This window comes from Bombus vancouverensis, chromosome 2 (genome assembly GCF_051014615.1).
Source record: "Bombus vancouverensis nearcticus chromosome 2, iyBomVanc1_principal, whole genome shotgun sequence".
Lineage (NCBI taxonomy): Eukaryota > Metazoa > Arthropoda > Insecta > Hymenoptera > Apidae > Bombus > Bombus vancouverensis.
In genome coordinates this window covers 10,215,433-10,227,870 of record NC_134912.1, presented here as the reverse complement: position 1 = coordinate 10,227,870, position 12,438 = coordinate 10,215,433, and the positions used below count along the sequence as shown (strand labels likewise).

At 36.4% G+C, this 12,438-nt stretch overlaps 3 protein-coding genes across 4 annotated transcripts in view; 1 reads left to right on the top strand and 2 right to left on the bottom strand.

The window, feature by feature from the left end:
• chinmo (Chronologically inappropriate morphogenesis) overlaps positions 1-7,717 on the bottom strand; it is a 76,624-nt gene extending 68,907 nt beyond the window's left edge. The window contains exon 1 of the mRNA XM_033345315.2: positions 7,630-7,717. The gene's annotated coding sequence lies outside the window, so the exon portion shown is untranslated. The remainder of the gene's footprint in view (positions 1-7,629) is intronic.
• A 650-nt stretch (positions 7,718-8,367) lies between these two features.
• Positions 8,368-9,919, bottom strand: RFeSP (Rieske iron-sulfur protein). 2 transcript variants are annotated; one of them, XM_033345318.2, is made up of 5 exons: positions 9,733-9,919; positions 9,619-9,648; positions 9,204-9,356; positions 8,944-9,121; positions 8,368-8,858 (listed from the first exon to the last, which is right to left on the bottom strand). In XM_033345318.2, the coding sequence occupies exons 1-5, from the start codon at positions 9,821-9,823 to the stop codon at positions 8,570-8,572; spliced, it is 741 nt and encodes a 246-aa protein (XP_033201209.1). In that variant the 5' UTR covers positions 9,824-9,919; the 3' UTR covers positions 8,368-8,569. The 2 variants fall into 2 exon arrangements, with proteins under 2 accessions (XP_033201209.1, XP_033201208.1); XM_033345317.2 differs by having other exon boundaries at positions 9,619-9,918.
• Positions 9,920-10,433: 514 nt separating this feature from the next.
• On the top strand, positions 10,434-11,435 carry RpL24-like (ribosomal protein L24-like). Its single transcript, XM_033345322.2, has 2 exons — positions 10,434-10,590; positions 10,836-11,435. The coding sequence occupies exons 1-2, from the start codon at positions 10,510-10,512 to the stop codon at positions 11,265-11,267; spliced, it is 513 nt and encodes a 170-aa protein (XP_033201213.1). The 5' UTR covers positions 10,434-10,509; the 3' UTR covers positions 11,268-11,435.
• Positions 11,436-12,438: the final 1,003 nt, after the last annotated feature.

Here is a 12,438-nt window from a genome sequence, read left to right as displayed (position 1 = left end):
CCTTCGCTCCACCGTACCCTCCAACTGGCCGATCCACCCCCGCCTCAGCTACTAACCACCCCACCCGCGACCACCTCGAGCGCTTCGCGTTCAAGGTGGAGGAACAACCGCCTCCAACGTCGAGCGACGCACAACCACCCCCGGAGTCGGTTTTCCTACGCAAGCAACCGGCCAGCCACAGCCATCACTTTCGCTAGAAAGTACTCGGCCTGCTACGAGGCTCAGCCAGGGCTGACGTTGCAAAGGGCGAGCAGCGATCAACTTTTTTCCTCTACTTTCCTTTGCTTTCCGTTTCTCGTCCTTTTTTGTCGTTCTTTCTATAGTGTTCTCGTCTGTCTCTCTTTCTCTATACCACCATGTAGGTATATGCTTTTCGATGAACACGTTTGCCGCGTTCACCATTGGCGAGCAAGTCGACCAAAGGTTCTCTTTCCCTGAATCGATAAGATAATTTCGCTAGCGCGCTACCGGACGAAAAAAAAGAGGATGGAACGAAACGACCAAGCGTCGAATCGACGAAAAACACACCGTTGCTATGCAATAGACGACCTAGCGACATTTGTTGACAACTATGGATGTGCTTCGTTGGAGACTCGGATTCTGATCGTTCTGATTCGTCGCTGTACGAATCAGAAAGAAAGAAAGTGATTGGACGGTGAAGTTTTGGGCTTGCGACTTTGATGATCGCTGACGAGACACTGGCGCCAACTAGAGAGCGTTAACTAGTAGCGCACACTATAGATATTTATTAAGCTATTTGCATATTTCATAAATTATTATTACCTTTATGTTCTTCAAATATTTCGACTTACAAATTTATGTAATTGGAGTTCATATAATGGTATTCCACTAATTTTCCCTATTATAATTTTTACATTTAAAAAACTAAAATTTTCTCCAAATAAATAGAATCGTATGGCATGAAATTTTTCTGTAAATGGAGCAAAAATCATATTTTGTTAGCGTTTGACGTGAGAATGGCTTAAAACTATAGTGTTAAGGTATACCGAATCGTCGGTATCTGATTGCGAGGAGAAACTTAACCGACAGATGCAAGTTTGTTACAAAGTATCGAATCGAAATCTCTATCGGTGCTGGAAATCTGTTTACGGTCGGATGATGTATGCCGATAAAGTCGAGATACGCTCATAGGTATTTTTCAATCGTTTCAACCGTGAAGACCGATGTATGAGATGCGTATTTCGAGTGGTATCTGTTAGTCAGATTAGCCAGGTGACAGAGAGAGCATTTGCTTCACGGGTCGACAGTTTCTGGCGTCAACGCATTAATTACGACTGTCCGTCGTTGCGTATGCGTCTTCATTGCGTTCGAGATAGAGGGATGAGAAATGAAATATTTCCTGACTGGCTGACGTTTCCTTTCGTTACGTCATTCGTTTCTGTAGAAATCTATTGTCGCGCCATAAATTAAATAGTAAAAAAAAAAACATATAATTCCCATTTTCATTTGTCAAATTATAATAATATGAATAAGATTAATTAGAAAAACCTGGTCTGTTTATGGAATTGGCAAAGTATTAAAGACACGTATACAATGTACCTTAACTTTCACAGAACATTGGATGAATTTAAATACTTTATAGATTGGAACAGTAATAGACTAATTATTCGTTCCACTCCCTCTAAACAATACCATAACCACGTTCTAAATTACCAAAGAATATAAAATCAAACACAAATTCATAAGTTCAAATGGAAATAAACGCCCAACCCAAGATTTAGTTAAAACGTAACCATAGGACCTTCCAACTCAAAAATGGGACCAATGACCACCGTATCCCTAACAATTAAAATTTAACGAACGCAGGAAACGGGCGTCCAAAGCGTACTACATTGTGACCCCCTATTTCATCCCATGGTTCGAATAGCTGAGATCGCTCGATAATTAAGGCATTGTTTCGCATACCGGAATCCCCTGGAGATTTTTCGTCCTTAGTCAAGAACGATCCAGCGCGATCTGCATTGTACGAGAGGAGACCAGCGAGCCGATAGAAAAATTTTTCGGACGCGTGCCAACGAGAAATTCCGCGCGCCCTAGCTGCCTACGTTCCTGAAGATAGCGGCAACAACGTGGAGGGGAGAACAACCTTGCAAGCTCTCACACCCCCACGGTATGCGTAGAGCTGCGTCGGTGGTAGGGTCTGAAATTTTGGAGGTTGGCAGAATCGGCGAGTACGGAGGGGATTGAAGGGCGAAAAACCGGGAGGGTGCCAGAGGGACGAGAGGGGTGATGTCCTCGGGGGCAGCGGAGGGTTAAAGGGGGGCGGTCTGAAGAGAGCCAGGCAACCTGCACCCGGCAACAGCCCCCGACCTCGGAAGAACTAATCATTAACCTCCTTTCACCCTCCCAAACATCGTTCTAACTCGACCACCTTCGCTTCACTTTCACCTGTGCCTCCCTTTCTCTCTTTGTCTTTTCTTCTCTCTCCGGATTAACCCATTCACCCTTTCTTCGTGTACTACCTTCGTTTCTAGAATTCGCCTACGCTACGCGCGATTACGATTACTCGCGCCCGTCTACGTCGTTACGGATTTTTTCCGAGGTCCTGTTTCAGTTTGTATTTTTCCTGTTTGCTCATCTTCTCAATGTAAAATGCAACTTTCAACCCTCAACTGGTATTATTGTGTTGGAATACTCGATTTCACATTTTATCTTGCGTTGAATTATCATATTTTGTTTTGTATATTTTGCTATATACTATAAGTTATTATATGGACGCGATAAGAATGGTTGATGATAATTTTTAGTGCGTAAATTAAATAAATATAACATACACGTATATTTCGATATTAAATATTCTATTGTGAATACCTGTGGCCATCTACGATCCAACGATAAATCATGAAGTTGATACCTCGACTGTTGCTTTTTGGATCGTTGGCTTTTACTTTTAAAGATCTTTTTAATTCTTTCCCTTTTTTGTGGGTTTAAGAGGTATAATGGGGTCGTTGAAGAAAGATTTGGAGAATGAACGAAGACGAATAGGTATATAATGCGAAATGGGTAAAGCTGTTCGTAAACTAGTTTCATCTAGGAGATTCGCGCCAAGGGTTGTGGTAGAAACCCTGTTGCTGGACTTATGTGTGTACGTGTACACGCGTTAAAGGTTGCACCCTGTGCAACCCTCCGAACTTGAGGACTGCGATACACAGATAAACGCCAGCAGATAGATCAATAAATACGCGGATACGTTGGTACACGTGCGTTACTATGCGTTCTGCGGTGCATTCAACTGCAACGATTGCAGAAACGAAGAACGATGCGACGAATACTGTTTCAAATTTTCATCTATTATATATTAAATAAATTTTTGAAAGTTTTTCGTGTCCCCCTCAACGCATAATGCAGTTAGTTCTACCGAATGGAAAATTTATTTTGTAGATCACTATAACTTATTAATTAGAATATTATTAATCATTAATTTATTATTTTTTATATATAATTAGAATATTATTAATCATTAATTAATTAGAATTATTATTAATCATTAATTAGAAAATATTAGAACATTTACCTCTAGATTATTCTATGGCACTCAATTATTTTAAAAAAACTGTGTTTTCTTTCAATAAAAATTATATTCATCAAATCTATAAATCATTCCATGTTGTTCTATTATCTTAGAAAGTTATATCTTTTTTATAAATATAATAAAATATATCATAAAAATGAATAATATATCCAACTAGTAAAAACACGTACAAGACGCTATATGCAAAGAAAATACACAGTTTGAATAACTAAATAGAAGGGAAAAGGGAAGCGACACGAGCATCATTAAACGACGATTCCTCATTTAAATAATTCAGTGGTATACGGCCAAGAGGACGGTTGCTACACGGACAGGTATTTGTACTTCTAATCGATGTAACCGGCTAGTGTCGACGTTAAACTCACGATTCAACCATACGGTTCGAGTCACTCTATTTTGCTGGCATATACGGCGTTTATCCGCCTCTGTATCTAGATTTACGCGTCGAATTTCAGCCCGATAAAATCATTTATATGACAGAAGCTAGAATAGTCATAAGACCTGGGAAGGACAAACGATGTGCAAAATCGATCAACGACGTTAACGAAATCGTTGAGACTTTCTCATACGTACAGCTGATTCCACCGTCGAAAACGCGATCTTCGAGAAATTATAAGGGATTACAATAAATTAAGCTTGAAAACGAAAATTAATTTCGAAGGAATGTACAATATTTTTATCTTTCATTTGGAAGATTAAAATCGACAGTGTTTCCATTACGCTCTGTGCGAAAATAATTCTGGAAAATTTTAAGATTAAAAGACGGATACGCAGAAAGCTATGTACGTGTCTAAGCATTAAAGCGTCTTATCTTACCATCGTTTCCCCCTTTGAACGATGTGCTTCCTAATTCATAAAAATATACAAAATATCAAATTTCAACGAACTATCGATCTACCAAATCGCAATTTTAAAATTCCTATCTTTGTTACTATCTAAATCTATGTCTAAAAAAATTGGAGCGACAGCAAACCCCGAACCACAACACCACCTTCCCCCAAGAAACAAAAACACCTAAACATTCTACCCCAGCGAAATAAAATGATTCACCGAATCAATTTCCTCGAAAACAAGAAATCTCTCTGAACGACGAACAAAATAGGAGAAAAAAGTACGCATTGAACTGCATCACTGGAAAGGGCGTATGGAAAAGGAGGGATGATTTTGGAAGACAGAAGCGTATCGTGGAGAAGCGGGCGCTCTCTCGTGCGAAGGTCGAGTCAGTGGTTGTCGAGGAAGAAGGGGTGCGCGCGGGGTAGCCGAAAAAGGGGACAAGAGGGGCAAGATGCAACGCACATCTATTGATTCTTCTCCTTCAGCGTGAAGGCCCGCGTGTCCCACTCACTTTCGGAAGCGCGCACGCACCTACCAACGAACGAACGCTCTCGCGCGCTTTCCCTAGCCCGCGCACACGAACACGAACACGTGGCTAAGTAACGTAGTGTGGCTACGTGTGTGCACACATGCGCACGCCCGAGTGCGTCCCGATAGTTGAATGCAGGGCACAAAACGTTCACTCTCTCTCTTTCACTTGGTTTAAAGAGGGAAGGAAAAAGGAGAAGAAAAAAGAAGAAGAAGAAAAAGGGGGAACTGGATTTTGCAACCTCCCTTCCGTGCATTCCTACTGTGAATTTCCTTGGCCGGCTGCATAAAGAATTAGAATGCGAGAACGCGCACACCGTGCAGCTTATACGGAGGCGCAGAATGAAGAAAAAAGAAAAAAATAAAAAAAGAGAAGAGGAAGGCACACACAGGGGGGGCAGAAGGGTGAGGAAATGGGGTTGCAGCGACCTGAAAAGTCCGGTAGCCGCGGCTTTGCACTTGTAACTATACTCCATGTAAGAGTACGAATCCTCCGCATATTCAATATCCTGGAGGGTTAGCCATCGGCTTTGCAAACAGTAAACCTGATCGACATAGAGAGACACTGCCTTCCGAAGGTTGAATAACAAAGTGCACGGAACTAGCGAGCAACAACGACTTTACGGCCTTTGTTGGTGAAACCAGGTCCTATGTCATTAAGATGGGTAATTAACTAGAGGCAACCGAAAAATACGATTTTCTCGGAGGGGCAGTTTACGATGGGATTAGCAGGGACAACATTTTGAATGTAGAGACGTGTATTATGAACTGGTTACAAGCGATATTTATTGTATTATTTACGCACAGCAAAACATCATTTTCTTGGACTTATCGGGATGGATATTCCCCATTGGGTATTATTTTTCAGGTAATTGTTCACATAATAGCTCACGTTCAAATAGATGAATTCAACCATTAGTCAAGCACTAACTAAAATTTCCTTTGAATAAGTAAATTACCTAATTACTTCCGAATATATTAAATTTCGTACCATTTGGTAGTACTTTCATATGGCTACAATAATTTGATACTATGAAAATGAAATAAAACTTGATAAAAGTAACGCTTCATCGGAAAATAAGAATACGTGCCAAGTGTAGCCATTGTGTGTGCGCGGGAAAGCCGAGGTAGAAATTCTACACGCAAGCGAATATTACATGTAACAGAATTTTGCTTGTTGAAATTTCGAGAGACGGTGAAATTTTATGTGTATATATCTAAATTAGGCAGAGTCTAAAATTCAAAGATTGTACGACTACAAAGACTATGCAATTTTGTTTAATATTAGAAATACCGACTTGTATCGAACGAAACAAAATATAAAATATATGAAAAGATATGACAAAAGGAAGCAAACAACTCATAGAACAAGTTACAGAACTTCAAAAGTGCAATATTATAAATAAATAAAGTTTCTATGAAAAATTACATATTAGTCATCACTCTAGTACTTGGAATATTAATTTAGAGTATAACATATTTCAGATATAATCTGAGCGATTAGTAATACGATATATATTTTATGGATTAGAAATATTAAATGAATCTTATCAACTTCTCACCGATTGTTGAAGCAGAGGTGTCCCAAATAGCGTAGATTTCAATTTCGAGTTATCACTCGCGAATCAATAATTAAATTTTAATTATTTATAATAAGAAAAATATATAGAAATACATATGAGACACGATATATGTATGTAGAATCGAGTAACGAATCTAGCTTCCGATATGCAGGGCCGACCTTAGCATAATGGCCGAAATTTCGAACGATCATGAATCATAATCTCGTCTTTGTTTACAAGAACTGAAAGGCACGCAAGTGGTGTCGCAAAAACTATAAGACTCCTATTCGAACCGTTAGCAAAATGCAAAGTATGATTCGAATGTACAGAAGTCATCGTACCGGGCGGAGCCAAACATGCAGAAACACAAACATATGCCGCCGTTAAGGTTACGAAAACAATTGTTCTAGGTTGTCGTAAGGGTCAATTTGTGCGACGAGAAATTGTGTACTGAAATCCATTCAAGCAACGATCGGTTATCGATTACGTTAGGAATTATTCGACGTTAAGTTTCATATTTTATTATAATATTAATCATATTTGAAATAGAATCGTGCGATATTTATGATACTAATATAATTGTATATTTTAACCGTCTTATGGCCCTTAAATTTTTATTTATCGATCTTATTATTATTTGAACAAATGAAAAGAGTTTCAACGTTTTAAAGAAAATCTCATCATAAAACTGAAATTAGTAGTAATCTTTCTACACTTTGTTTGAGCTGAACAAATTTTTTAGTGATATCAAAACAAGATTAAGTCGAAGATGATTCGGAAGTATTTTAATTTTAATAGAATTTTAATATTGAAATGTACAGTACTAATATAACGATAGCGACAAGATATTCCTATGTATATTCCAGAAAGAGATTTCTTATACTGCAGATTTATAATATTACAATTTAATTACATATAACATTGTAGGTGAATATTTGAAAATAAAATAAGAAAACGAGCTCTACTTTAAAAGTTTAAGATTGTTTATGCATATTATGTTATTGTTCCAAACTTTTACGATTTGCTATGATATAACACATGGTATAACATAATATATACCAAACGTATATTAAAATGACCATATATTATATAGGAAAAAACGGAATAAGAATGCAATAGCATAGATATCGGGTAAAATAAATAAGAGCTTACAAAAAGCGGTGTTCCACGCATCCGTCTCCCGCCTTTTTGCTATTCTTCCTTTCCTGAACTTCCCAAATGTCACTTTCGCTTCGTGTCGTTAAACAATTATTAGTTTCTAACTCTTTCACGACGTATCACTAAACGCCGGTTCCACGCAAGAAAAAATCTCATTTTTAACAAAACATTTCCGTTCTTATTTTAAATGTCAGATCGCAGAAATCACTCGTTGCAGGGTTAAGGATTTTTGGATCATCATATAGAATGACGGTGAAAAGATGACAATGTATGAAAGATAACCGATTTTCGCGAAAAATTTTCAACTCTTCCGTCCGTACGCTGCCAGCAGCGAAGGCGACTGAAAACAGAGAATCGGCCGGCAGATTGTCGGTCGTATAGACGCCCTTGTCACGCATTGAAAATGAAAATTTGGTCCGGAATTAGTGGCGCCGCCTTGTGGAAGGAAGACCATTCATTTGATTTTCAAGATGTTTCTAATATAGAATGTAGTGCTGTTACGAAATTTACGTACGCCTGCACTGTACTACGATAACCTTACATAATAATTTTGCTTTACAGTTGAAATAAAACATAATAGTAGATTCTACATATAAATCATCAAAATAATTATAAAGCAAGATAACATATTATTTTTCATTATGGTAAATTTATATATAACTGTAGGATTGTTTAAAATACTACATCGATAAAATTAATAAACGTTAACCATGAATAAAGAATACGGACAAGTTGTATTTTGGTTAAGCTCAACTTTTTATTTGTACAGCTTGACCATAATTTATAACATTTTAATACAGTGATACTTAACCATAGAAGATATTATTAATTAAATTAATAATATCCTCGGTAAAGAATTTCGAAATAATTACCAAGTGGATCTGAGAAAACCTCATATAAATTATGATATTATTTCACTACATATATTAATACATTAACCAACAACTAATACATTTCCCTCAACAAACTCATAAGGTGGTATTTCCAAATTTAGAGGAGCTGGACCTTTCCTAATCCTTCCACTGGCATCGTAATGAGAGCCATGGCAAGGGCAATAGTAACCACCAAAATCACCAGCATTTGCAATTGGAACACATCCTAAATGCGTACATACACCCAAAACTACCAACCACTTTGGATCTCGTGTACGATCTGTGTCTACTTGTGGATCTCGAAGAGATGCAACATCTACCTGTGCCTCTCGATCAATCTCTTTCTGTGATCTATTATCATTTCAAAACAAAAGTCATTCAATTTAGATAAATGGAATTAGAAGAGAAATATGTAATCATGTTTAGTAATATTTACCTATGTCGTACAAACAGAGGCTTTCCACGCCATTTGAAAACAGCATTCTTTCCTTCAGGAATACTGTCAAGTTTAACTTCAATCTTTGCTAAAGCAAGTACATCACCTGCAGCGCTCATAGAAGCTACTAAATTATGCACAACTGTTTTTGCACTATAAACGGCACAAATCCCAGTTGCTATATAATAAATCAATAAATATTGATTTTTAATTAATTATTGAACCAGAATAATGCAAAGAAGATTAAAAGGTATACTTACTAGCTGTTACAAGATACGTAAATGATTTGCGACTAGCAGCAGAATGTTTGCTTGGAACCTTTGGATCTTTTACAGCATTATGACGATAATCAGTGAAATCTGGCCATTGAACATCAGTATGCGCCAGCCTCCTCTGTGTTGCTAGTAAACTCGCTATAAAAATCAATTCATTGATAATACTGTTTCCTACATCGAGTATAAAATAGGATATTAAAGATAAAAATAGTATATTTCAATGTCTTAAAATAGGAAAAATATTTGTTCAACATTTGTAATAAACTAATACATTGGTACAGTAATAATCTTCGAGACACGTACCGCATACGCCATACGATTATATAATCGAAATATCTAAGAGTATATTTTGTTTATACACGAAATCTAATAAATTAATGTTTAAATAAAAGCCTCATACCTCCAATTCCTGAACTGACACGTAGAGCTCCTGTAATAAGAGATTCGTACAAACTTTGAACGAGCATTCGATTGACGACAGGTTTAGTGACGACTTTTGATTTTTGTACGATACCCTTTCCAGATACTGGTTGCATTCCATTTGAAATGACAGTCGTCGACCTTAAAAGTGGAGCGAGGCTCGTTGATTTCGCTACAACATTCATTTTTCTTAATTACGCACGAACGTCCAAACGAGACAACTTCATCGAACACCAAGTAAAATCCGAAGAACTACGTTCTTAGAGGTCTCCACTCTGCAACTTTCGTGGAAAATTTTCCGTGTAATTAATAGATGTCGCGCTATAACGTATTGAACCAGATGCATACCTTGTCGCTGATTGAGCTATGTAATTAATCGCGAAACTTAACTTTCAGCAACTAATCTTTTAACAAAATTGAAATGAATATAAATTAGAGTATATATTCATAATTTACACATATTGTAGTTAAATTTGATTCTAATATTTAGTTCTCCCTTTCTAACACAATAAGCTATGATCTGCTATGGCATATATTTACATACATAGTGAGGTATATCAATATCAATAAGAATATTACTATTTGTAAAGATTTTAATACGTATTATTTTATAGAATTATCTAATGATATGATGGTAAAAGCAAGCTTTAAAATATATGTTACTTTGACTATATTATTGTCTATATTTCGTAGATGTTCTTTGTACCGCTTTAATCATACACATAGTTATATACGTTTAAAAGTTGTACATTTGGAAAATTCTTTTACAAAATATGACAATGATGCATACAATGGTTCATAGATGGCATAACTACTAATTTAAAGCGCCTATATTGTTTGGATTGTCCAAGGTTTCACAAGCGCATGCAACATGCGTATAGAAACATGTTATTTTTGTTCGTCCCGGATTTATCCCGGACATGGAATCCAGTTTGTAAGAAATGATTGTAAGGTGAGAATTTTTATACATATTCGTCATAATATCTGCATTATCTTCTATGATTTTAGAAGAATTGTTTAAAACTACTACCTTTTGGTGACTTTTAGGTTATGTGGACATTTAGATACAACTTTGTTTTTATATTTAATAACAATAAGTTTTTGTGCAATATGTGGACAATTGATAATTGTTATAAATTATGTTATAAATATTACAATTTATGCATTTTTTCATGTCATATTCTATCTATATTATAGATATTCAAATTTTGTCGGTCAAAGTGCCATGCTGCATTTAAGAAAAAGAAAAATCCAAGGAAAGTCAAATGGACAAAAGCATACAGGAAAACAGTTGGCAAGGACTTGGCAGTGGACCCATCATTCGAATTCGAAAAAAGAAGAAATATTCCACTTAAATATAATAGAGAATTATGGCAGAATGCAATTGATGCGATGAAAAAAGTAGATACTATCAAACAGAAGAGACAAAATCTACACATAATGCAACGATTACGTAAAGGACGCGAATTAGAACAAGAAAGAGATATTAAAGAAGTTCAACGTGATTTATCACTCATAAAATCACCTGCTGCAGGATTGAAAGAAAGAAAGAAACTAGAACAAACTGAACAAGAAGAGATGCAGGAATCTAATGACGAACAAGAACAACAAGAAATGGAAGTGAATTAGTTTTGTTTATTATACGATGATTATATTCATAACACAACAAGATGGAATAATTTAATTTGGAATAATTTACATAAAAGTGTACAACTAAACTTATTACATTATACATGTATTAGGAAGATTGTGGATAAAAGGAAACTTTGTTCAAAATAAACAATTATTTATGTAAAATTCGTTTTTTATAGTACAACATAATTACATATTTGTGTAAGAATTATAAACAAAACTAATATCAAATTAAGTACTAGTAATGGCATTGTTCATCTAAGTTAATCTAAGTTATTAATTTAATTGTTATGAGTAATTCATTAAAAGTACTAAATAATTTGGAAACTTAGAACGCTCAAAAATTTTGTGAGAATTCTGAAATATTGATATATGAAAGTGTTCTGAAATACCGACCGCGAAAAAAATCAGTGTTTCTTACGCCCTCTGCGATTTACTACGGCGAATATAGCAATTATATTGAACTTAATCGTCGAAGGCGATAAAGTCAACAACTACGAGAGGACCTAGCAAGATTCAGAAAATAAATAATTACATATTTCTTTATTGTCAAGATTTCTTACATTTCTGATATCAGATACAAAAAATATATATTCTTAACTTCTTATAGGAAATAAATGTTTAATAATTGCGTTACATATGACGGCATTTATGATGTGAAATTTAATAATTAATGGCTTACCCAATTGCAAGTATACCTCTTTGGTACTACACCGTGAAAGTGTTGAACCAACAATTCCCTAAACATTATGCCACTGACAATACACTAATAATCACGTAAAAGATTGCAAACAAAGTCATCAATCACATTGATCTATGGTTCTTTGAAGCGCAAAACGCCGTTAGAGCGAGCTTTCGAATAGTTTGCTGACCCTCGAGAAGGTGTTCGACCGTGGCAGGTCCCAGGTGAAGAAAACGTGGTTTCCAAGTGGTCGTATGCGGCAAGGTGTGACCACCGCACCTCGATGACACTGTAAACACTCGACCGGTGTTTCCAGCAATTACCAGGTAAACCGCGGGGTGTTGTTTGCCGCGGACGAAATGTGTTACAACAACAGAAGAGCAGCGTACAAGGTGTGCGAGTATACGCAAGTCGAGAGAGAGACTGATACAGGACCACTCGAGTTATGCGGCAAGAAAGGATTTTCAAGGGCATGAGCTTGCAGAT